The 27,370-nt window shown below is 43.6% G+C and overlaps 1 protein-coding gene across 10 annotated transcripts in view; it reads right to left on the reverse strand.

Annotated features, from left to right (window-relative positions):
* PKNOX2 (PBX/knotted 1 homeobox 2) overlaps positions 1 to 27,370 on the reverse strand; it is a 500,974-nt gene that overhangs the window by 22,900 nt on the left and 450,704 nt on the right. For 9 of the 10 annotated variants that reach the window (XM_088481784.1, XM_088481789.1, XM_088481785.1 and 6 more), the window contains one exon: positions 10,123 to 10,242. The exons of the other annotated variant lie outside the window; for it this stretch is intronic. In XM_088481784.1, coding sequence (XP_088337910.1) covers positions 10,123 to 10,242 — 120 coding nt within the window. The remainder of the gene's footprint in view (positions 1 to 10,122; positions 10,243 to 27,370) is intronic. 10 annotated transcript variants of the gene reach the window in all.

Genomic DNA, 27,370 nt, shown 5'->3' on the forward strand with positions numbered 1-27,370 from the left:
GGACGCTCGCTATAGCTGTGGGTGGTAACCCACAGCTATGTGAGCGTCCAAGAGGCCGCTCCATTTTTAGGTAGGAGGGCACTGATTCAGAGCGAGCGCTCTGGTCAGAGCGTCCGGCTCTGAATCAGGCCCAGAGATCGGTATTCTCGCATGTGCAATGTCAAACAATTGCTCATTCTGCATAAATATCAGCTTTGCATAAATCTTGAAATCAGGCCCTATGTTTCCAGACACTGCACAATGTGAGAACAAAAGCAATCTTACAGTGAAACCTGCAGAGTGTATGTGAGTAACTAAGCACTGTATTTTAAAAGAAAGCACAAATACAAAAATATGGCCAGCAGCACAAATCTTAAATCACCAGTGTCTAATCTGAACAATGATAATTATCAGCTGCGGAAAGTTAAGGTTGAGATGCTACTATCCAAACAAAACTTGTGGAAGGTTATTACTACAGACAGACCTGAGTTTAAAGGTGCCCACACACATAGCGATCTGCACAGGATCCCACGATGTGTGCGATTTCCCCTGAACTCTCCCCCGGCAGCTCCTACACACGATTTGGAGTAAAAAGCATCCAATCTGACTTTAAATGTTTTTCTTTTTTTCCAGTGCATTGTGTCCCAGATTGTCAGATCTGCAATACTGCACAGGCAGATCTGACGATGCAATGTGCAACCAGTGGAGACGCGCATCGCAACGTGAGTGGGGACTCACGATTTACTCTCAATTTGGCCATATTTTACACGATCTGTTGTTCCAATGTGTCGGACTCGGCCAGATCGGGTAAAATATCGCTATGTGTGTGGCCAACTTAATAAACAAAAATGTCCATCTTCATGTGGAGTTCCCACGAAGGTGGCAAGCTATCTACATAAGATACAAGTCTACTGCAAAAGACATGTAGGATGCATTACAGAAGTTGCATGAAAGATCCAGACTCTGGCAAAGGGAAAGACATGCAGGATCAGATATATGAAATGCTAGAAACAGTAGCACAACTAGTGTCAATAAAAAGCTGCTTTCTTCTCATTCTACTCTACTAACAAATCAGTCATTCCCTGTATCCTGTGCTCATCCCAACCTTAACTGAAATCTGTAATCTATCTGTACTGGTAGCTTTCCAACATTATTCCAGAATGCAGTGATTACTCCTAAAAGAAGTAACAAAAAACAACTCTGACCCAAACACTCTCAAATTACCATCCCATCTCTCAGCACCTTTGCCCCTCCAAGCTGCTTGACTACACCCACCTTACTCACTTTCTTGCCTCACACACTTTACTGGGTCCCCATTAGCCTGACTTTCCTTCCCAACACTCCATAGAGACTGCACTGACTGATTTAATCACTGCTAAGTCTAAAGGCCATTACTCACTTCTACTTTCCTGTATATTACTGAATTGAATACCAAATATTTCTACTTTCACATAAGGCTATTAACTAAACTGCAGCAACATATATATATATTCTCTTATCTCAAAATATCTCGACCTCTCCGCTCTGTGCAAGATCTGCACCTCTCATCCACACTCATTACCTGCTCCCATTCACAGTTACAGGGCTCTTTTCTTCTGTACAATCTACCTGACAAATCCAGTGCACTGATTAATGCACTAGGAACAAGGCCCGGAGCAGAAATAACGCTAGATTTTATGAAAACCTGGCTTATAAATGAACACTAGCTTGGAAACGGCAACAAGGAAAGTGAAACCAGATTGACCGTTAAAGTCACAGAGAAATGAAGTTACACAATACGGAAACGAGTGCATGCCTCAGGTGCAAAAAACAAGGACACCAAGAAAGATTGTTCAATTTGGAAAGTAGAGCAACAGATAATTCCCCAAGGAGCCCAAGCAGAAAGTCAAAACCAACCTTGATGATACATTTGCAAATCATTGGAGTTGGACTTTGAAGCAACAAAAGGTTGTACATCAGACTGTAGGTGCATAGATTGGGAGCAACAAATCACAGGACTATGGATAGAAACAGGACAGAACCTAACCTGTATCACAAAAGTTTATCACCACTGAAGTGCAGTCTACTCGTGTGCTCCAATACAAGGGGGTGCTCTATGTTCCTAGCTTGGAAGACAGACCACCTGTACTCCTCTCATAAAGAGCATATGCATATACTATACACAAACCTACATTTTTAAGAAAGGGAAGTCAGATGGACGAAAGCGGCTGAAGAGAAAATAAAGTCCAAACACAACAACCAAACATGGATTCTCAGAGAGAGAACAGACGTAGTCTGCAAATGGACATTCAAATGTAAGTGCAACACAGATGACAGAGATGAAGGGTGCAAAGCCAGGCTAGTGGCCATGGGATACTGACAAAAGTATGTAGAGAATTTGCTCCACTACTCCAGGGCCGGACGGCCCATATGGCAAATACCAGAAGGGCCGATCTAGTGTTAAAACCTTGCCGAGCAGCTCCGCCTCCCGATGTTCTGCTTGGCCGAGATATTGAAAGACGGGGAATACTGTGAGGCCAGGCCCCCATGACTTTCAGCACACCCCCATGAGACGTAACCATTTCCCTTTTGTGGCGAGGCCATGCCCCTTTTGCGAGCGCATGTGCACGGGGACTGCCACGGCTGATCAGAAGCCACAGTACGTCCCTGCGCTGCGTCAATAGTCAAGCAACTACAAATCAGGATTCTGCTTTGATTGCGTTTGCATGGTGTGCTAAAGGAATGACTTAGGGACTCTCATAGGCCAAAACTTGTATGCACACCCTAGAAAAGTATCTATGTCTAGAGAATGCCGTGAGGGCATTGGAATATCAAAATAAATGACGTGTTCATAAAGGAGGATTTTGTGAGGAGCAAAGTAGACCGCCGTTTCTACATAAAGAGACTGGCTGACAGGTGGATCTATCTACTGATGTATGTGGAAGGTCTTGTAGCCTATTTTGAGCAAGAAAGGGATGAAATTGAAATACTACAATCCTTAAACCATGATCCTGAGATAGAAGACCTTGGGAACATAAGACATTACCTGGGTCTTAAATCAGAGAGACAATATGCATCAGATCATTGAGGAATTGGAATGGAAGAAGCAGAATCTGTTACCACTCCCAGTATCTTAAAGTTGGGTTCTAATATTGAGCCGTAAATGTCTAACTCATGAGTAGTTAGGTCTAAAGACCACAGAGATAATGAGGTCTGTCCCTCAGGAATAAAAATGTTTGATACTTTGTGACTATTGCTCTGAGCATTTCATCTGCCTCTTTCCATTAAAGAACTTAACTTATCTAGACTCAACTTTAAAACTATAAACCCACCCACCACCATTGCTACTACCCACCACCACTGAGGGGAAGCCCATCCTGGCTTACAATTCTCTACCACTACACATTACTACACTATCTGCACGGTAACAAGACCCCCTCCAATTTCTTCCCCCTCACATCCCAAGCACCTTTCCTTTTTTTGTTGATTATAATACCCAGAATCAACATTATTTTTATTCTCGACTATACATCAGAATTCCCTAATAGCCTTTGTACTATAACAAACTGCACTATGAGTGCACTTACAGTGTCCTCTGTGTATGATGCATTTGTTTTATGTATTTACTTGATGCTGTTAATGAATACATTATGAAATCATGTTCTAATGTCCACTAAAAATAGACTGGTTGTGCCATCATCAAACGTGAGAAGTAACGTAACTGCCTACAAAGAAGACATGATAAGTAACGTCACTGCGTACAGAGGAGACATGAGAAGTAACATCACTGCGTACAAAGGAGACATGAGAAGTAACGTCACTGCGTACAGAGGAGACGCGAGAAGTAACGTCACTGCGTACAGAGAAGACATGAGAAGTAACGTCACTGCGTACAAAGGAGACATGAGAAGTAACATCACTGCGTACAAAGGAGATGCGAGAAGTAACATCACTGCGTACAGAGGAGACGCGAGAAGTAACATCACTGCGTACAGAGGAGACGCGAGAAGTAACGTCACTGCGTACAGAGGAGACGCGAGAAGTAACGTCACTGCGTACAGAGGAGACGCGAGAAGTAACGTCACTGCGTACAGAGGAGACGCGAGAAGTAACGTCACTGCGTACAGAGGAGACGCGAGAAGTAACGTCACTGCGTACAGAGGAGACGCGAGAAGTAACGTCACTGCGTACAGAGGAGACGCGAGAAGTAACGTCACTGCGTACAGAGGAGACGCGAGAAGTAACGTCACTGCGTACAGAGGAGACGCGAGAAGTAACGTCACTGCGTACAGAGGAGACATGAGAAGTAACATCACTGCATACAGAGAAGACATGAGAAGTAACGTCACTGCGTACAGAGAAGACATGAGAAGTAACGTCACTGCGTACAGAGGAGACGTGAGAAGTAACGTCACTGCGTACAGAGGAGACGTGAGAAGTAACATCACTGCGTACAGAGAAGACGTGAGAAGTAACGTCACTGCGTACAGAGAAGACGTGAGAAGTAACATCACTGCGTACAGAGAAGACGTGAGAAGTAACATCACTGCGTACAGAGGAGACGCGAGAAGTAACGTCACTGCGTACAGAGGAGACGCGAGAAGTAACGTCACTGCGTACAGAGGAGACGCGAGAAGTAACGTCACTGCGTACAGAGGAGACGCGAGAAGTAACGTCACTGCGTACAGAGGAGACGCGAGAAGTAACGTCACTGCGTACAGAGGAGACGCGAGAAGTAACGTCACTGCGTACAGGAGACGCGAGAAGTAACGTCACTGCGTACAGAGGAGACGCGAGAAGTAACGTAACTGCGTACAGAGAAGACGTGAGAAGTAACGTCACTGCGTACAGAGAAGACGTGAGAAGTAACGTCACTGCGTACAGAGGAGACGTGAGAAGTAACGTCACTGCGTACAGAGAAGATGTGAGAAGTAACGTCACTGCGTACAGAGAAGACATGAGAAGTAACGTCACTGCGTACAGAGAAGACGTGAGAAGTAACGTCACTGTGTACAGAGAAGACGTGAGAAGTAACGTCACTGCGTACAGAGACGTGAGAAGTAACGTCACTGCGTACAGAGATGTGAGAAGTAACGTCACTGCATACAGAGAAGAGATGAGAAGTAACGTCACTGCGTACAGAGAAGATGTGAGAAGTAACGTCACTGCGTACAGAGAAGATGTGAGAAGTATATCCATTACACACACAGCCTTGGGAGGGTGTAATATTAGGCTATAGTCTACAGCTGGGAATTGTACTAGAGTGGTCAGTACCGGTGTCTGCTGGGTGTAAGACACTTAGGGCCTAGAGCAGGGGTCTTCAACCCATGGGGAGCTGTTCCCCGCGGCCAGCCAACAGGCTCCATTTGACGGGCGCCTCCTGAGATTTTGTTACCAGCGGGCGCCCGGCTCCCTACCTGAACCACCAGTCGGAGACTGAAGCTCACTCCTGAGCTTCGGCTTCCAGCTCCTGCAGTGCACTATGGGAGAAACGTCATGACGTCTCTCCCACAGTTCAGACAGAAGAGCAGTCGGGCGGACCAGAGGCAGCAGACGCGGGAGCTGGGTTTAAGGTAAGGAGTAGTTTTTTTTTTTTTTTTAGTAAGCGGCTTTACTACTACTAGGGGGCATTACTATTAGAGGCACTACTACTAGGGGGCATTACTATTAGAGGCACTACTACTAGGGGGCATTACTATTAGGGGCACTAATACTAGGAGGCATTACTATTAGGGGTACTAATACTAGGCTGCATTACTATTAGGGGCACTATTACTAGGGGTATTACTATTGGGGGCACTACTACAAGGGGGCATTACTATTAGGGACACTACTACTAGGGGCATTACTATTAGGGGCAGCAGTAATAAATACTAGGTGGCAATACTATTAGGGGCACTACTACTAGGGGCATTATTACTGGGGGCACTAATACTGGGGCACCACTAATGGGGGTACTGCAAAAGGGGCACCACTCCTGGGGCACTACCACTACTGGGGACACTGCATAAGGGGCATTAACACTGTGGGCTCTACATAATGGGCAGCACTACTGGGGGCGCTGAATAAGGGGTACTACCACTACTGGTGGCACTACAAAAGAGGCATTACCACTAGGGGCACTGCATAATGGGCAGCACTACTGTGGGCACTGAATAAGGGGTACTACCACTACTGGGGGCACCACATAAAAGGCATTACCACTGTGGGCACTGCACTACCACTACTGGGGGCACGGCATATGGGGCACTACCACTACTGGGGTCACTGCATAAGGGGCATTGCATAAGGGGTACCACTAAAGTGGGCATTGCATTATCGCACTACTGCTGTGGGCATTATGTGTAAGGGCCACTACTACTGTGGGCATTGTGTAAAAGGGGTACTGCTGTGTGTCATACATGAATAAGGGACACGACTATGTGGTGTAATGTGAATTGGTTGAATCAAGATTGTGCTACTGTGTGGCGTATAGCTTAGTGGCCCTCGGGCTTCTTGAATTTTTTTAATGTGGCCCACACTGTGTAAAAGGTTGAAGACCCCTGGCCTAGAGGTAACTCCCTGTGGGCTCCAAATTATTTTGTGATTATAAAGCTTAAATGAAACGTTAATATCATGGACGATATCTCTTATTTCCGTTCTCACTGTATTCCCGGACATTGAAGGGATAATGTGAGGAACTAGCAGGAAAGCTGTTAAACGTGCAGCCAATGGCTCTCTGCTGGGATAATGAATATTAAAGGTTCACTGACATTTAAGATCTCATTACTTTGCTCTAACGTAAAGCCGTCCTTAGATGCCCCAGTGGCTTCACCATCTCTGCGTTCCCAGAGAAGTTATACAGAAAAGGGACTAAAGTGGTGCGGAACCATTTCAGTTTATATTGCCGGGACACTAATAATACACCCACTCACCATTTGTGACCAAGGATTAATAATTAGACTCATGGGCAGGCGCACTGGACTCAAACAATACTACTCTTGGCTGTAAAGGTAAAGTCATTTATTATGGCTGGGTATCAGCTAGTGAAAACCACATTTTAGAGACCACAGCTTCTCATGAATGAATTAGGCGGCGCCAGGGATTCTGAAATCTTCCTCTGAATCACCTGCTAACACATGAAGCTGCCAGTGACAGTCTGCACCAGCAGCTGGAAGCTATAGAGTGGGGTACGGGCATTCCATGCAAGGTACAACATGGGGGCACCATGAAGTCTAGTCTTACAGAGCAGTGCACTAACTAGATAATGTGGTGTAACAACTCTGAAATGAGATCATAAAGGCATGATGTGGGTGAGTTTTTGTGGTGTTCCCTGTAGCCAGCTCTGAGCTGGTAGAGATAGTCTTGCATCCTACACCGTTAATGGGAAGCATTTTGCAGCTTCCAGTTGCCCTGGAATAACGCAGCATACTTCCAGGTTCACTACGTTCCAACCACACAAAATGCCACATGCAATGAAGGCAGCCCTGATGTCCACTCACTTATGTTCATTGTAATCCATAGATGAGGCCAAACTGACCAGTATTTTAGAAAACTTAAAAGTAGTATTCAATGAAATCGACAGAAAGATGGACTCATTGTGTGACATTTACACTTTTGCACAGTGTTCTGCCACAGGCCTCTGTATCTCCAGACAGTACATAGCAGGGCGTCCACAGTGATGTGCGGCAGAAGGCAGGCTATTCAAGCGCACAAGGTCTTTACTGTGCACCATAAATGAGGTCCTACGATAGCATTCCAACCTGGTCCATTTTCATCTGTTACATTCCTTATCCCACAAGACCCAGGACGATTCAATGAAGGACAGTACCAGACAAGGTTTCTAGAGCAAGACCACCTATTTCAGACTCAACAACGCTCTAAGAAATGTTTTGAGTGCTTCAGTATCAGATTTTGAAGGCAATGTGGATTCACTTGACCAACATTATCAGTGTTCTACAATTACAGTGCAAGTCGGGTCAGCTAGATCAGGTACGGTAAATGTGTTGTGTAAAGTAGGCAATGTTTCCTCTGCCATTAATATCCCTGTCACGGACACGTGGGGTTTGGCCTGATGTTAAATCCCAAGATCCCACAGTATTGCACCAGGAGTCAGGGAGCACTGAATAGGCAGCAGGTAGGTGCCCTGGGATTAGGAGCTGTGGTTATCCGTGTTCTTGCCCCTCATTCGGAGGCTTTGCTTCTTTATGTTGGTTTATGAGGCTTACACAGCGACCATGGAAGACTTGCAGGGCAGGTGATAAAGACTGTGGATTTCTAGTGGCATTTACTTGAAAAAAAAAAAAAAAAACCAAGGAGGCGATTCAATTGTTTAGCCGGCGGCTATTTGTTTAAGGCGCCCGACAGAGCAATTCAATTGTAGCTCCGCCTGAGCGCGATGCCGGCATTTCTCCTCGCACCCTCAGGGGGCTGGGTGCAATTACTGAGCGAGAAACCCGTGGTTAAGGCGCCCTAACCAGGACTTTAGACGTTTTACAAGCCTAAACCAGGTCTAATAGTCCGAGCGATAATTAATGAGTGCCCAGAAGAATATAATTGCAAAACTGGGCGCTCACTAATTATCGCCGCCCACGCAACAATTGAATCGGCCCTTAAGAAACCTATAGTAAAACAGTGACCGATGCTGGGCACATATCAGGTATCTTCTGCTAAAATATAAATATGAGAGAGAAGCAAATGTGCTGGCCTTCGTCAACAGCAGCCATCCTTCTTATCACAATCATAAACCACAGCAGTCAACGCCTCAATAATGCGATAACACATTGCTCAACAATGGGAGCTTTACAGTATAATGGAAATATGTATGTATATTGTATATCTCAAATAAATAGATCTTTCTTTATGACTTCCCTTTATTATTGTTAGCTCGGCTGTCTAATTAAGCAGCCTTCAGTCTTTCATAGTCAGAAACTATCTGCGGGTCTAGAATTGAAGGAGTTAATTTGTCGGCTCGTTTGTACAAGTCTATTCTCAGACTTAATTTCCCTTTTGTCTGCGACAGTTTAATTTACCAGGGAATTTATGCCTTCGTTAAAGGCTCCTCTTCCTGGTGACTTTTAATGGCTGACTTTAATGTTCTTGCATAATGCTCTTCATGTGGTTGTGTTGTAGAATTCAGCACTCAGGATGCAGAGTAAATAAAAGATGGTATCTCAGCGCTGCGGTCTAGTGAATGTGCGACCACCGCAGTCCGATTCTTTTTACGGGAGACTCCATCTCCTGGAGACATTTACAGTGACCAAGGTGAAGCGTGGAAAGCTGACCGTTGTAATTTCAGGACCATTTATTTGCAGGCGTGACAATGACATGGAAGTAGTGCCGGTCTCTCCCTGAGTCTTGCCGTGGTGTAATTGTGAGAAAATGCTCATATGTTCAGCACCTACATTATGAGGCTGCAGTCCCCTGTAAGAGGACAGCTCCCCGCTATATACATGACAACTATTCCTTACTTGATGTAGGGAGCATTATATGGGAACAGGTTTCAGCAACTAGCTGATTAGGGAATGGAACCCTTATCAGTGACACACACTAATTACACATTTCCCCTACTACATTCCCAACTAGACACTATTACACTGAGGGAGTGAAGCCATAAGGTCGACAATCTAATTGTCGACATTGATGAAATGTTGACAGGCAACATAGGCACTAGGGGGAGGCTAATGGGGAAGAATACTTACTGGAAGCGCCGCTCTGTCCACATGTGACCGCCTGGACCCAGAAGACACTGCTGCCCCTGGGAGCAGGTAAGTTACCGCAGGGAATGGTTTGCCGACATTCTATCATATCAACATTTCAGAAGTGTCCACATGATGAATGCTGAGCTTACATACCACACCTACACTGAGATATTTAATAGCTGGGAATGTACTAAGCAATACTAATGTGTTAGTGACTGGGGGGGGGGGGGGGGGGGGAATGCACCAAGGGCACAGAGATTTACCAGTGTATTCCCTTTAAGCAACCTCAAAAAGGTATAATTACCCGATTGGTTTCCAAGACCGCTTTGGCTCGGAATCGCAGGACAATTTCTGCAATACCGCATAGTCATGGGCACTGAGGGTCGGAAACTGTGAGAAGCTAATGTAACACTAAGGGGCGTTTATACTGCCACAATGTGAGGGTATTACTGATTAGCAGGCAGAATAAGTGGCTCTTTCTTACCATTAGGTGCTGGAAAAGCCACGAGCGCATTATGTTGGTGGCGTGCTTCGGAAGGACTCCACGCTTGTTTTTAGACTTTTTATCTTCCCCATCAAGCAGAGAGGTCAGTTCCAGATTGACCTGTGGGACAGGAGAGAAGCTTGAAGTTTACATACAGCAAATTTGTGAGTCCTGGGAGAACAGAATGGGACATAGCCTTTCACGTACAAGCAATCGACTAGCTGTAGGTAGCAAAAACTGCAGATGACCAGACATTTCTCTGACTATTTCTACCCCCCATCTATGTTGGTAAGAGGGGGTGTAGCACTATTTAGCCACATGTAACCCTGCCAGAGATGAGGTATGACAAAGAGGGCAGAAACTTGTAGACCCCCAGGCAACACATTAACCTACAAATCATACAAAGACCACCAAATACTACAACATGAGAATGGCTTAGGGAGGAACGTTGCAAAAGCTTTTCTTGTGCTACTGTGTAGTCTAAAACATTCTTCCCCAATCTTCCATCCTATCTATATCCATTAGTATCTATCATTTACCGAAGATCTTTAAAAGCGAATTCAATAAATCCAAATAGTACTGGTATCATGGTGTTGGTTGCAGCCCTACTTTCCAGCCTCTGCCAGCTAGAACTGTGCCACGGTTTGCAGGGAGGTGGCAAGGTCTGAGAAACCAGCTCAGCTTACCCTCCTCTATGGCTTACAGTAACCATGAGACTCAGGGGACATCTGGACCTTATTACATGTGGCACTTTGCTGTGTTTGAAGCTTTATTTGCCCAAAGTGTACCCAGCATTGAGCTTCTCCACTAGATAGCAACTTATAGGAGCAAAACGCGTCCAATGGAAAGACCTCACCTCTGCCAGGTCGGAGCTGCCTGCAAAAGTCAAATGGCCCCAGAAAAAGCATCCTATCCATCCCATTACCTAATTTCAATCATTTCAATCTGCTCCAGAAAGCTAGGCTTCATAGCTCACACTCGCCTCATCCAGCGCCTCTCATCGGCAGGAATCTCGGCGCACATTGATATGGGGGAGTATATGGATGTTGTAAATGAGACGAATGCAGCCGCACTGTTCAATGCCTCTCTCAGGCATCCTGAATTGAAGCACTGTGTCAGCACAGTTTATTGCTTGTCCACAGTACAGGTTGACTGCTTATAATTATTTACAGTGCTTTATTGGAACAAGAAGACGGATTGTTTCCTGCAGACCTGTGGTAAAGTCCATCCTGCATCCTGATGGATTAGTTTGTGTTGTTGGTCTCAGAAAGACTTATCCTATAAGCTGCTCTATCTTCCCAGGAAGTCAGGCTTTATAAGGTAGCATGCGTTGTCATGGAGACCACCTTCCCGGTCCCCTCACAATAGCATCTTCGTTCTCATGGTGACGGTGGAGGTGAAGTAAGAAAGACAATGTGTGTGTCCGATCACTGACAGATAATCCTGCATTATAGACGGGGAAAAGTCATTCACATCGCACCCAGGTGATGCAATAGAGACTATTACTGGTTTACTGCAATGTGGAGACTCGTCCATTCCCTATAGCTGACTGTGTATCAGATGTATCATGCAGCATTACACGTATGTGAGGTCATTGCAAATGTGGCTAGGAGATATGTTATGTAGCACCGCATTTATGAAGTGATGTCATTGTGAGATGTGTTATGTAGCAATGCATATGATGTCATTGTGGGTGTGGCTAGGAGATGTTATATAGCACTGCATTTATGAAGTGATGTCATTGTGGGTGGAGCTATGATGTGTTATGTAGCAATGCATTTATATGATGTCATTGTGGGTGTGGCTAGATGTTATGTAGCACCGCATTTATGAAGCGATGTCATTTGGGTGGAGCTATGAGATGTGTTATGTAGCAATGCATTTATATGATGTCATTGTGGGTGTGGCTAGGAGATGTTATGTAGCACTGCATTTATGAAGCGATGTCATTGTGGGTGGAGCTATGAGATGTAGCAATGCATTTATATGATGTCATTGTGGGTGTGGCTAGGAGATGTTATGTAGCATGGCATTTATGAAGCGATGTCATTGTGGGTGGAGCTATGAGATGTGTTATGTAGCATTGCATTTATATATGCCATTGTGGGTGTGGCTAGATGTTATGTAGCACGGCATTTAGGAAGTGATGTCATTGTGGGTGGAGCTATGAGTTGTGTTATGTAGCATTGCATTTATATGATGCCATTGTGGGTGTGGCTAGGAGATGCACCATGTAGCATCAAATTTATGTGAAAAAATCTTATTCCCGTAACATGCAAGAAAGGAGAAATCTTATTTTGTGAATAGTTCTCTAAGAAGATAAATAGAAATAATGTGTTTCTAACGTGGAACTCTCGTTAATTCAGGTTTCTTATATTGTTCTTTAATCAGTGTAATGTTAAAAATATAAATTTACATTTGTAAATTTTATATATTAGTAATGCAGTGTTATTATTGTGTGATTAAAATATGGTTAATATATTTAATAAATACACATTTATTTATAACTATATTTTATAAATATGTCTTAAATGTATTTTCCAAGAAAGTCAGTACAGGTACTATGAAAAGACTGCGTGAAAAATTAGCTTAGTGTCCTAGTTATAGTGTCCTGGTTTATGGATTGTGATAGTCTAATCTTCATCAGAGTGTAAATAATGTGATACACTATGGTATGGGTGGACTGGAGAGAGGTTAGTTACAAGCAGGGTTGGCTGGTTTAAACCAAAAGTTTAAAAAAAAAAAAACCTCTCTTTTTTTATTATGCTGTGACTACAGGCATGTGCCGTGACATCTTAAAAACACCTATTATAAGGGAATCCCCTTGATTTATTACACATTCTTGTTGCTTGTGGTCTACTTTTGAGTAAGCTGAACCAATACAGTCAATTCACTCACAACTAAATATGCCTAGCATTAGCGAAGACTCCACAAACTCCTCCCCTAACAATCCTATATGACAGGAGAAAAGCACAAATAATATTCTCAATGTTAGAGGGTAAACAACTCCAACACAGTAAAGAGGCAATACACAGAGAAACATCTCATGGCTTAATCACCTTCATGATTATTTAAATTCTAAACCTTCAGTCCTACTGAGATGAGTGGAAGGAAGAAAGACTTAAGCTGGGTACACACTGAGACGATGGTGGCATAATGACTTTCCGGCTGAATCGGAACGACATATCGGCTACACCGCTCAGTGTGTACAGCCAATATGCGTTCTACCATTTATATGGGGTGGTTTCCAGCCAATCCATCTGTAAGGCGTAGAATAATTTATTTCTAAACAAAGAAACTGATGGGGGCTATGGGCTGGGCCACATTTGGAGTATATTATTGCGGGCTACCACCGAAATTATCAGCAAAAAATTCTTGCTGTCATTTGGCGAGGGGACATTCGGGGGTAAATGCCTTATATCGTCCACTCTGCTGACAATGGGAGATAATTAATTAGATAAGAGGAAGCAAATCTATTAACAGATGTCCAAAATTGTCATATTAAGGGGAATTCCCACATACAATGTACAAAAGTTGTATTAGCTGCTCCACACTCAGAACAATCTCTAGTGTCCGACAAACCCATCACAAACCGTCTGGCTCTCTTTTGATGGAAAAAAAATGAGAGCAGAAAAGGATATAGAGCCCAGTGCAAAGGCATCTATACTAGTGTTTATATTCACAACATTTAATGCCAGTGGCATGCCCAGTGCTAATACTCATGTGTGTGTGTGTTGCTCTGAAAAGTGCTTTTGCATTCTCCATTTTGTATTACTATTCAGATTTATTTAGGGTCATTCCTCACCAAATCAACACAGGGTTTCAACCTGACCGTTTCAAATTGTAATGCAAGGCTGGACAAATCCCGGTCGCCAGGTCGCGGTGGCGACCAAGTTTTCAGACGTGGCGACTGGATTTTGTAGGGAAGAGAGAATTCATTAGAAGCTCTAGAGATCTCAGAAATAAGTTCAGCAGTCCCAGCATATCCTGTGGTTTCATATCCCAGCGGTCTCTGGGTCTCGGCATCCCCGGTGCGTCGGTCTATGGGTCCCGGCATCGGTGGTCTCTAGGTCCCAGCATACCTGCCTTTCTCAGGTCCCAGAAGCTTGGGAGAACCAGCGGTCCCAGGCATCCCCAGTGAAGAATCAGAGCAGCAGCAATCCAATACGGTAAGACACATGTACATCACACCACTGTCCTGACACCTACTATCTTGGCCTCCTGGTGTGCATTATTTGGTCCTGAAGCCACTCTGCTGGTCTGTCCAGCTACCCCTCCCCTCTCTGCTGGGCTTCATGGTTTTCAAATAATCTACTGCAGACATTTTATTTTAAAGTCTTCCACTTATAAAAGTATTATTAATTGGGGGCCCTGCTGTGTGGCATGCTATGAATTGGGGGCCCTGCTGTGTGGCATACTATATATTGGGCATCAGAGATGCATGTGGCTGGGTTTGATGGGCATTAAAGAGGCATATGTGGTGGTTAAATGGCATGTTGGGAGATCTGAGGGGCATTGAAGGTGCTTTTGTTGGTAGTGTATACAAAGCATCATATGTTTATGTTTGGGGAGGATGATCTGGCTTCTAAATTTTTAAGCTGGCTCCTAGATGTTAGAAAAATTTGTTGAGCCCTCTTGTAATGAAATCTGGTATATTAATTGATTTCTTGGGTGTGAAGATCAATTAAAAATCCAACCCATCAAGTAGCACCATCCATCCACAGCAGCAGCACCAAATGGTAATGATCTGTATTAAGCCTTCTTAAGGTGCCCACACACATAGCGATATTTTACCCGATCTGGCTGATTCCAACACATTGGAACGACAGATCTTGTAAAATATGTCAAAATCACGAGGAAATCGTGAGTCCCCACTCACGATCACGATGAGATGCACGTCCCCGCTGGTCGCACATTGCATCGTCAGATCTGCCGTGCAGTAGGGCAGATCTGACAATCTAGGATACAATACACAGTGAAAAGTCTGCATACAGGAGAGATCGTTTGAAGATTGGACACCAAATTGTGCGCAGATTGTGTGCAGATCTGCCGGGGAGAGTTTAAAGGGAAATCGTACATAAATCATACACATCGGCTGATCGTGTGCTCATCGGTATGTGTGTGGGCACCTTAACAGTGTGTGAAAAACAAAATTATCATAAAAGTTTTAAATATTTTAGTATTAACAAACTGTGTCATTGTACAATATACACTATACATCAAATGGATTGTTTTTAGGAAACACATTAAACAGTAAATAACAGGCCTAGACTGTTAAAATAAAGAAAATTAAAACTGTTAAAATAAAGTGAAAACCTCATGTAGCAGACAATCCAACAATAAAACTTTGGGGATTTATTAACAACAATATGAACAATTTTTTAGTTTGTTTTTTTTCAAAAATTTTTATTTACATTTTTTTTTTAAGAAAATCAAAATATTTTGATTTAAAAAAATTATTCTTATTGAAACATAATGCAGTGTTTTATAGCATATGAAAGCCCATAAAAATTGGTTTAAAATGAGACCTTGTACAACTCTCTATCTCAATTAGGAGAGCTGCAAAAGCAATTTAAAAAAAAAGAAAAATTAACAAATTGCAGTTTAAAGGCATAGAACTTCAAAACCAGTGTACTTATCAATCTAAGATTTGTTTTTTTTCTTTACACACGACAGAATTTATTATACCAAATTTCATTGAAATTAGAGAATGTAAGGCAGAATTAACATTAAACTTATTCTTATTTTGAATGTCATCTATCTCTGAGTGTACTTTTTAAGTTTTAATGTGTTTACTCCCATAACTGTGGACCTCGTGAGAGCCGACGACTGAGGGAAGCGGAAGTGCTGCGATTATGGTTTCCTCTGTCCGGGGAAGCGGGAGGGAGACTGGATGTCGGGGCGAGTGACTGTTCACCATAACAACGGGCCCAAGCCGCACAGGCTGAGGGCCCACCTGGCGGGTGTATGTACTGTGGTATGTATGGTGTGACACTACTGTGGTATGTATGGTGTGACACTACTGTGGTATGTATGGTATGACACTACTGTGGTATGTACAGTCAGGTCCATAAATATTGGGACATTGACAGAATTTTCATATTTTGGCCTCTATTCACCACCACAATGGCTTTGAAATGAAACAAACAAGATGTGATTTAGCTGCAGACTTTCAGATTTAATTTGAGGGTAATTACATCCAAATCAGGTGAACGGTGTAGGAATTACAACGGTTTCTATATGTGGCTCCCACTTTTTAAGGGGCCAAAAGTAATGGGACAAACTAAACAATCCTAAATCTAGCTTTCACTTTTTAATACTTTGTTGCAAATCCTTTGCAGACAATTACAGCCTGAAGTCTGGAACGCATAGACATCACCAGACACTGGGTTTCATCCCTGGTGATGCTCTGTCAGGCCTCTACTGCAAATGTCTTCAGTTCCTGCTTGTTCTTGGGGCATTTTCCCTTCAGTTTTGTCTTCATCAAGTGAAATGCATGCTCAATCAGATTCAGGTCAGGGGATTGACTTGGCCATTGCATAACATTCCACTTTTTAGCCTTACAAAACTCTTTGGTTGCTTTTGCAGTATGCTTCGGGTCATTGTCCATCTGCACTGTGAAGCGCCGTCCAATGAGTTCTGAAGCATTTGACTGAATATGAGCATATAATATTGCCCGAAACACTTCAGAAATCATTCTGCTGCTTTTGTTAGCAGTCACATCATCAATAAATACAAGGGAACCAGTTCCATTGGCAGCCATACATGCCCACGCCATGACACTACCACCACCATGATTCACTGATGAGGTGGTATGTTTTGGATCATGAGCAGTTCCTTTCCTTCTCTTCTCTTCCCATCACTCTGGTACAAGTTAATCTTTGTCTCATCTGTCAATAGGATGTTATTCCAGAACTGTAATGGCTTTTTTAGATGTTGTTTGGCAAACTCTAATCTGGTCTTCCTGTTTTTGTGGCTCACCAATGGTTTGAATCTTGTGGTGAACCCTCTATATTCACTCTTGTGAAGTCTTCTCTTGATTGTTGACTTTGACACATATACATCTACCTCCTGGAGAGTGTTCTTGATTTGGCCAACTGTTGTGAAGGGGTTTTTCTTCACCAGGGAAATAATTCTTTTGTCATCCACCACAGTTGTTTTCCGTGGTCTTCTGGGTCTTTTGGTGTTGCTGAGCTCTCCGGTGCGTTCTTTCTTTTTAAGGATGTTCCAAACAGTTGATTTGGCCACACCTAATGTTTTTGCAATCTCTCTGATGGGTTTGTTTTGATTTTTCAGCCTAATGATGGCTTGCTTCATTGATAGTGACAGCTCTTTGGATCTCATATTGAGAGTCGACAGCAATTGATTCCAAGTGCAAATGTCACACCTAGAATCAACTCCAGACCTTTTACCTGCTTAATTGATAATGAAATAATGAGGGAATAGCCCACACCTGTCCATGAAATAGCTTTTGAGTTGATAGTCCCATTACTTTTGGCCCCTTAAAAAGTGGGAGGCACATATTGAAACTGTTGTAATTCCTACACCGTTCACCCGATTTGAATGTAATTACCCTCAAATTAAATCTGAAAGTCTGCAGTTAAAGCACATCTTGTTTGTTTCATTTCAAAACCATTGTGGTGGTGAATAGTGGCCAAAATCTGAAAATTCTGTTAATGTCCCAATATTTATGGACCTGACTGTACATAGTAGTGTCACACCATACATACCACAGTACATACATACCACAGTAGTGTCACACCATACATACCACAGTAGTATCACACCATACATACCACAGTACATACATACCACAGTAGTGTCACGCCATACATACCACAGTACATACATACCACAGTAGTGTCACGCCATACATACCACAGTAGTGTCATACCATACATACCATAGTAGTGTCACACCATACATACCACAGTACATACATACCACAAAAGTGTCATACCATTCATACCACAGTAGTGTCACACCATACATACCACAGTACATACATACCTCAGTAGTGTCATACCATACATACCACAGTAGTGTCACACCATACATACCACAGTAGTGTCACACCATACATACCATAGCAGTGTCACACCATACATACCACAGTACATACATACCACAGTAGTGTCACACCATACATACCACAGTACATACATACCACAGTAGTGTCACACCATACATACCACAGTAGTGTCACACTATACATACCACAGTAGTGTCACACCATACATACCACAGTACATACATACCACAGTAGTGTCACACCATACATACCACAGCAGTGTCACACCATACATACCACAGTAGTGTCACACCATACATACCACAGTAGTGTCACACTATACATACCACAGTAGTGCCACACCATACATACCACAGTACATACATACCACAGTAGTGTCACACCATACATACCACAGTAGTGTCACACCATACATATCACAGTACATACATACCACAGTAGTGTCACACCATACATACCACAGTAGTGTCACACCATACATACCACAGTAGTGTCACACCATACATACCACAGTAGTGTCACACTATACATACCACAGTAGTGTCACACCATACATACCACAGTACATACATACCACAGTAGTGTCACACCATACATACCACAGTAGTGTCACACTATACATACCACAGTACATACATACCACAGTAGTGTCACCATATATACCACAGTACATACATACCACAGTAGTGTCACACCATACATACCACAGTAGTGTCACAACATACATACCACAGTACATATCACAGTAACACTTCAGGCAGCGCAACTGGAGTACAGGGCTGTCATCAGCAGGGCCGGGCTGGTTACACCTGTGCTGGTGAGGATACCCCAGGGCTGCCCCTCCACCTTGACTGTCACATGACCAGGAACCATCGGGACTGCCCCTCCAAGCTGGCTGCCCCTCTACTCTCTTCATATGGCCCACAAATTATTTTATAAATATCCAAATGGCCCTTGGCAGAAAAAAGGTTCCCCACCCCTGGTCTAACCACTTCACATTTATAGTACACGAATCCCCCTCCCCACCCTACAAAGCAAGTGTCCCTCCCTGTGCATCTGCAACCTCTTCACAGCCCCCATTTCAACTTTTCAGCTTTCCTACTAATAGACTGGCAGCTTAGCCTGATTTATAGCTTGTGAATCATGACAGTGAGGAGACATCGTGACTGTAATATAAGTGACTATATTGGGTGCAGAACACCTGTAATTGAATGAAGTGCACTAGGAATTGTGCTTCCCCGCCAAACTGCAGCACGCACTGTATATAACATGTGCCTCTCACTTATAGTATAGGCTAGCTGCGGGCAAATTCAAGTTATTACTGCGGAGATGAAATGCCCGTCTACACTGGGATACCCATAGACACGCAGACTCAGCACCCCTTAGTCTCAGCACCCATTTGCCTCATTTAAATGATTTTGAGAGTCCAAGTTACAATGCTGTAAATTAAAGGATGGATTTGCCCAGCCGGCCTGGTGACAGACTATATGTCAGCTTGACGACTTGCTATATAAAAATGATGCAACCACAAGTAGAATGGGAAACTCAATGTGACAAATATTCATATGAATGTGATTTATCCAGATGTGTGTGGATCTACCTCCTATACCCCCTAACATACGTTATTACCTACAGGATGGTCAACGCCATGCCCCAGTTGTTCACACTAAGGGACTGATATAAAGTCTCATGCAGTACGGCTGTACCTGCTTTGTTGTCCGCCTAAATACACAGTTGGCCATCCACCTTGGAATGTAGCCATAACCACTATCGTTGTGCGTTTGCACCAGCCCAATCCTGGTTGTAAGAGACAGATTTCTCCTTACGCACAACTGTAAGTAACTGTCACAGTGCGCCGTACATCGGCACCCACTTACCGGGTCCAACAATGCTGGTATCAGGCATTCCCTATAGGACAGAGGTCAGGAGGTCCCCGGCCAGCTCTCCCTCTTCTGCAGCGGCATAGTGCAGGCTGCTGTGGGTTCCCTTCGCAGCTCTTCCCCGGTGGTGCATTGTCCTCTACCTTCTAGGTACGGCTGCGGCTCCCATAGGGTCGAGCGTCCCGCTCAGTAATATTCTTAAAGATGGAGGCCGTCACATTGGTGCCAAATTCAAGTCTCCTCCTTTAAAAGGAGGTTCCTGAGTGCACTCCTTTTGCCAGAGAATAGGCTCACCAAGCTCCAGCGTTCTGAACTCTTCGTGCTTTCGGACACTTGTTGCTGACCTCGGCTAACTTTGTGACCTAATTTGATTTCTGATTTGACCTTGGCTAGTCTAGTGATCTGAATCTGTTTCATCCCTGGTACCAAGCTGTCCATCTGGTTCTGACTCTGCCTGTCAACTACGCTTCTGTACGACAGACGGCGATCCACCAGTTGCACTCCAGTGTATACCAGCACCTGGACTTGGGAACCCAGACAGAGGGCTGCGACCTACGTGTCAGGCGCAGCTAAGCCCAAACCACCTTGAGTGGGTTCCCGACAAGTTAGACTTCCACGTCTCTGTACTGGGTCTCAGGTAATCCTGAAGTACAAGCCAGCGTCCACTATCCTTCCATGAGTTGTGACAGTAGCCAGCAAGTGGAAAGCGACTGGGATGGGAAGGACTCTGAATCGCCTCTAGTTGCACAAAGTTTTGCAAGTGACATCTGACTCACAAGATAGGTCTGTGCAGTGGTCTTGCACGCAACTCCAAATCAGGCCGTAAAACGTCATTTAGACTTGGTGGCATCAGCTGAAAGAATGAGGATGCAGTGCTTGCCCCCTGACCGTTAAGTAAAGCCAGGAAGCTGTATCTCTGCAAAAAAGCCAGGACTTGCTCATACTGTAAGCAATCATGCTCATTAGGTATACTAAAGTGGTAAAAAAAAAAACCCTAGCTTTTATTTATCTCCAGCCAGCTGACTCTAGAGGGAATAAGCTCGATGTCCCTGGCGGCTAAGACTTACCCATGTAAAGCTTTATACGAGGGTTGTTCAAAAAGTAATGCCTAAATGCTCACAACTCAAATTTTATTATAGATACAGAGTTGAAGATTTGCAGTAAAATACTTTGAAGTCTTAGTAACAGAATGACTCTACTCCAAAAATTCACCATCTGCCCTCAAACATTTTCTCCACCTCTCAACCCAAGCTGTGAATCCACTTTGGAAAAATTCCAGTGGTTGGTGTTTGACCCAGGAACGTATGGTGTTTTTAACAACCTCTATGTCTTCAAAATGTTGACCCCGAAGACAGTATTTGAGAGGGCCAAGCAGATGAAAGTCAGAAGGGGCCAAATCAGGACTGTATGGTGGATGTGGCATTATTGCCCACCCCAGTTTAGCAATGGCCGCAGATGTTGCCATCGAAGTGTGAGGTCTGGCATTGTCATGGTGTAAGATGACATTTAACAGTGGAATTGTTGACATGTTTTTGCGGATGGCTTCTTTCAGCTTCTTAAGTATAAAAATTTATCGATCACTGTTGATTGATTGGTTTGGTTCCAAGTAATCGATGAGAAGAACACCTTGGCAATCCCAGAAGAATGTGGCCATGACTTTGTTTACGGATCGCTGTGATTGAAACTTTTTTTGACCTAGGTGAACTTAGGTGTTTCCATTGCTTTGATTGGGCCTTTGTTTCTGGGTCATAAAGGAATACCCAGGTCTCATCTCCTGTAATGACATTTTCCAAAAATGTCTCAGGGTTGGCTTCAAAGTTGGTCAAAAGGTCATTGCACACTTCCACCCTCTGGGCCTTATTATCCATGGTTAATTGCTTTGGAACCCATTTAGCACACACTTTATGAATCTAAAATCATTGATTAATGTTTCTACAGTGCCATGGATACATTCCAGTTCATCACTGATATCTCTGATGGTCACACAATGGTCTTTCTGAATCATGGCATCGACTTTGTGTCGGTTCTCTGCTGTCACTGCAGTTGATGGTCTGCCACCACGAGGTTTGTCGCACACGGACGATTCACCCTATTGAAAACGCTTCATCCACCTTCTGACATCGCTATAGTCATTTGTACGCTCACCATACACTTTGTTCAGTCTTCTGTGGATTTCTGTAGCACTGCAGCCTTCTTTTTCCAGAAATTCAATGACGGCTCTTTGTTTCATCTTGGATTCCATGATATTTCTTGGTCTACCTAAACAAAACTACATATATCGCTAGCAGACATATTAAACTACAAACTGACAAAGTTTCAAATAAATGTTGCGTATTATTTCAGAATTATGAGCATGTAGGCATTACTTTTTGGACAACCCTCGTACAATACCCTTTAGATTGTAAGCTCTCACGAGCAGGGCCCTCTTCCCTCGTGTGCTTTTACTTCCCTCATTTATACCATCACTATACCATCATCCCCGCTGCCTACAGCGGCACAGAACCTTTGGCGTTGGCTGCTACGCTGCTCATTTGGCTATTATGACTGCTGCAGCAAAGTTTATAAACCATGTCCATATCTGCAATGTGTTTGCTGTAAGTCACTTGTTTCTTGCTTTGTTCATACTGTTCCTGTTTATGTACTCTGTAAGACGCTGCCGACCCCTTGTGGTATCATAGAGATAAAAGATAATACTATTCTGCTTGTAATTGTAGATCTCACGATATCACATCATACTTTGTGTATTACTGTAGTCCCATAAGTGCAGGAATAATGTAAGAAGGACTCCGTCCAGCGTGCGCTGTGCGGTCAGGCAGTTTATGAATGTCTGGAAGATACAGCTTCTAGTTTCATGTTCTCAGCTCCTTCACCATGCAGCCGGCGTACGGGGATGGAGACATCAGTGCTGCAATGCTTAGACCAGGCTGTGCTTTTATAAACGCCTCCCTGGAGGTCATATTGAAATGCAGTATAACATTAATTTCATAACAAAAATGCTTTCATTTGTAGATGTTACAAGATTTTTACCATGTACAATGTTGCAGCTAAATCACCAGAGCGGGCTGCTTCGGGGCATCCTGCGAGGCGTTAGGTCTTATTGTAATTGGATACAAATTAAATTCTTTACCAGTGTGGTTAATTTCCTGCCGCTCAGCAAAGAGAATATGCGGGGTGATCATTAAAATATACAATTTCAAATATTAATGACGCAGTGTGGTAGCTCTGCATATGAATGCGCCCCTTGGCAGGTGACCTGAGGGGTGTATTTAGCAAAGTGCTTATCGCCTATATTGACCTATGGCCTTGTACAGCCAGCGAGCGCACAATGACTGAGAACCGCGTCACTGTCAGCCAGATAAGTAATTAGAGGCAGATGACAATTCATGCTTCCATTTAGCCCAACAACTAATTGGTGTTAGAGAGGAAATATGGAACCACCATTGTGTATGTTGGACGGGGCAGACAGGTGAAATTCTACAACTGACACAACAGTAGGAAATATACCAGGTCATAAGTTACATTTAATGGGGCTGAGGGGTCAAGTATGTCACAAGTTGTAAATATAGAGGAGGAAACCGAACATGGAATAAATCACAATTTCAGTTGTAAATGTTTTTAAATAGCCTCTAAGAACCGGCAAACAAGTGATAAGTAGGAAGGGACGCAGCCAAAATGTAACAGGTTGCTGCAAAATCTACCTAGTTTTGGCTCTCAAATGACTGCTACTATAAAACATCGGATATTCTCGCATGGGATACACCGAGGCTTAAAGTCCGCAGACTATTACATACTGTAGACCCCTAAGTTTGAACATAAAATTTCCTTAATATTTTTGATAATGAGGGTCGGTGCTGTCACCTCTACTTGCTATTGTTTTCACATTTACATTGATTTTCAAAATAAATAAATGAAAAATATGCCAACTATGACATATTTTACAACATACATAATCGTTCAGGCAGATGTTTTAGAAACAACAAACAGATAACACGATGAGCGGAACGTCTGTTATTCCCCCTTATTGGATTGTTTGGGACTTTCCGCTGTTACAGGATTACGCTACACTGGTGCCGAGCTCAGGAATACACGGTAAGACTATGTACATACACCACAGCACGCTACACATAATGATGATAATATATATATATATATATATATATAGATTAGATATACACATAGAAAGCCAGTGACCAACTATTGTGTCATATTCCCGTTCTTCTATCCATATACTAAGCAGTAAACGAAGGACCATAAAATTGTTCCCTTAGTGACCTTATTCACTTGGCAGCTTTATAGAAAACACTTATCTATCTGGTCTGCCCACGTCATAAACCGATAATAGCCCCATACAGAGAAAGGGCTCCTTTTCGCCCGATGGTGGGAAGTGAAGTGGGCAGCACCCAATCTTGGGGTTTCTGGATCGATACAGCTGGATATGCCGAAAGTTTACAATTGATGAACCTGTGTCTCTCTGTCATCATTATGAATGAAGCGCGGCTTATAATATAATAAAAGATCCATGATTTTAGTTCCTACAGCCAGGAAGTACGCGGATCTAGTGAATGAGTAAGCGGCAAGATCCTCGCCTTCGGAGCGGCCGTGCTTAGACGGACAAGGCCGGCGCACATGCTCTGTAGCCAGGATGGTGCGTTTGTCCTCTTACATTCCATGAGGAACTTTCACACAAACTCACCTCATCTCCGGCTTTCCCAGGAGAAACGATGAGAACTTTTTGATGAAATTGTGATTTATTTGTATGAAAACTTTGCTCTCCCGAGCCCCACTTTGTAGTACAGCAGTTTCATTTATGAATGGGTTTCACCAGCCCATCAAGCTGTTATGGACATAAACAAGGCTGGCATCCCAGACACCTTTATATTTCTTCATCCATCATTCAGTTTCTTGCAGGGGTGAAACACAGGCCGCCAATTCCGAAAGTACGTTCCTACTCAAAAAAAGCTGCTTCAAATGTGCTCTATTCAGCTGCAAATAAGCTGCCAGCTCTTATCAGGGAGCCTGGGGACAGCCCCTGAGACACAGAGCGCAGCACACATTATGCCTGGTGCTCTCTACGGGTCTCACATGCTGGTATCATCATCGCACGTTGTCTGATCATCTTTGTTGCTGGTGTAGTACAACAAGTAAACTAATGTCTAGTAGCAGCTAATCACCAATTGCCCAATAATACTACAGTACGGGATAATTTACCACCACGCGGACCTGAAACATCTAATTCCGATCGTGTCCACCCATATCCCCCATAGATTGCAAGCTTCGTCTTTACTACATGACTATCCTAGATGATCTCTACAGATGTATCCTAAAATCATTTATATTCCCTTGTACGTTGCTACACAAAACTTGCGGCGCTTTATAAATAAAAGATAATAATAACTGGATAAACGCGATGACAACAGCAAACTATTACGTACAGCACCTGCCAACAGTCACAGTTTTCGGAACAGAAAGGGGAAATGATCTCAACCAATGTGGGTGTGGTTTGGCCAGACCAATTGGAAGTCAGTTTTCTGATAAACAATGCCACCACTCAAACATAAATAGAGTCAAAAGAAAAAAACATGGGAGGGGTATGCACTTTCCCCTAAATGGATTCAGAGAAATAGTTTGGAGACCACAAATTCTCTTTTCCCCACGTTGGGTGCAGTGCTAACCTTGGAGTCATTCCAAAGCTGTTGGGCTACCCAGCTACCATATTATCCCTACAGATAGCAAAAATTACCAAAAATAAAATACAGATTTTATTACAAAAACTTATGTATAAAATCCTGCTTTTTGCAAACTCAGAAAGGCCTGTTAAAGCTGAAGCAAGAACCACAAAGTATTTTTTTTTGCATTGACCATTTTGGATCAATTTTGACGTAGAAGACAAAGTAAAACTATGAATGGTACTGTTATTTCTGGAAACCCCATTCCCCTCCCCCCCAGGTATATTTTTGTTGGTAAGCATCACAAGTGCAAATGTTGATAAATGCTCTCAGCAGGGGACTGAAAACCCACAGCAGCGAAACGGTAGTTTCTGAACACAAGAGGGAAGAGCTTATTCCTACGGCCTGAGAGATAATCCTGTCCACTTCTAGGCGAAAGGAGACACAACCATTGAAAGACAAAGGGTCTGATTCAGAGCCGCTCGCTAGATGCGATCACTCGCACGATGTGTATGCAAATTGCGTAGGCAGTGCTACTGCACAGCAGTACATTAGCACGCCCAGTATTTCTTAGAGAGCGATCACATAGCGTATGCAGACACCCACCAGCCTGTCTTAAGACGCCCACTTGTGCACGTCATGTCCAGGAAGTGTATGCAACCATCGGTACATCGGATGCTATCGCAGCGCTTAAGGTTGACCATACCCTGCCGCAAGCACTACGAGCACTTCAGTGTAAAAACCAGCCAGGTGACGTGTACTATGATGCTGTCTTATAATTATGCACACCTCTAAAACCCAATTGAGATGCTCTTGCACACCTGCGTTTGCACCTCCACTCCCCCGTTTTTAATGGCCAGCCCCTGTTACCACCTACAAACGGCTTTCCTTGTCACTCACTCTGCTGGGCTGTCTATGAGCGACGAGCGAATGTATTGTGAACTTTCGCTAAGGTATGCGTACGCACACCGCGATGCATACACACTGCATACCATCGGCAGCAGCGAGAGTATGCATCTTAGCGAGCAGGTCTGAATCAGGCTTAAAGCTTCTTTTGGACTCCATATCTCCCTCCTAGGTCCTATCCCACACAGCGAGCATCTAGCTCGCCATGGCTGAGATTCTGGTAAACTTGAAAGCAGTGTTCATGACAGCTTCTCCCAAATTCTCTGAGAGATGTTCCAGCAGCAATAAAGACTTGTATAAAAATCCCATTCACTGTTCATAACTGCTCTTTCGTCAAGGACACTGCATTCGAAAAAGTAGTAATGGTGGATTTAGCAAGACAGGCAATATGGGCATATAATGTAGGTAGGGTCTCCCATTTGCCCAAAATTGTCTCTGAGAAGTAATGTTGAACAAAAACAACCTCTTCGGAACCTGAAAAGCAGCCTCTTCCATTTCTGCAAGGCATCACCCAAAAGTTCTTTAACTTTGGAGGGCACAGGAAGGAGACCGTTTTCTCTTTATTAATAAGAAAATCTACTGAATCTCGGATTCCACTTGATCCAGAAAATTCAAGTCTATTTAATTGCTGTCTAACTCCTCGATACCCTGTCTGCTGGTGGGGTCATTGTCCCAGTCTGGGTCTACAGAAATCTAAACTTCCTCTATTGAGGACGATTCCAAATAGGAGTACCCAACATTTGCTGGATGACAAGATTTCAAAG

This window comes from Taudactylus pleione, unplaced genomic scaffold, assembly GCF_031769625.1.
Source record: "Taudactylus pleione unplaced genomic scaffold, aTauple2 ptg000278l, whole genome shotgun sequence".
Classification (NCBI taxonomy): domain Eukaryota; kingdom Metazoa; phylum Chordata; class Amphibia; order Anura; family Myobatrachidae; genus Taudactylus; species Taudactylus pleione.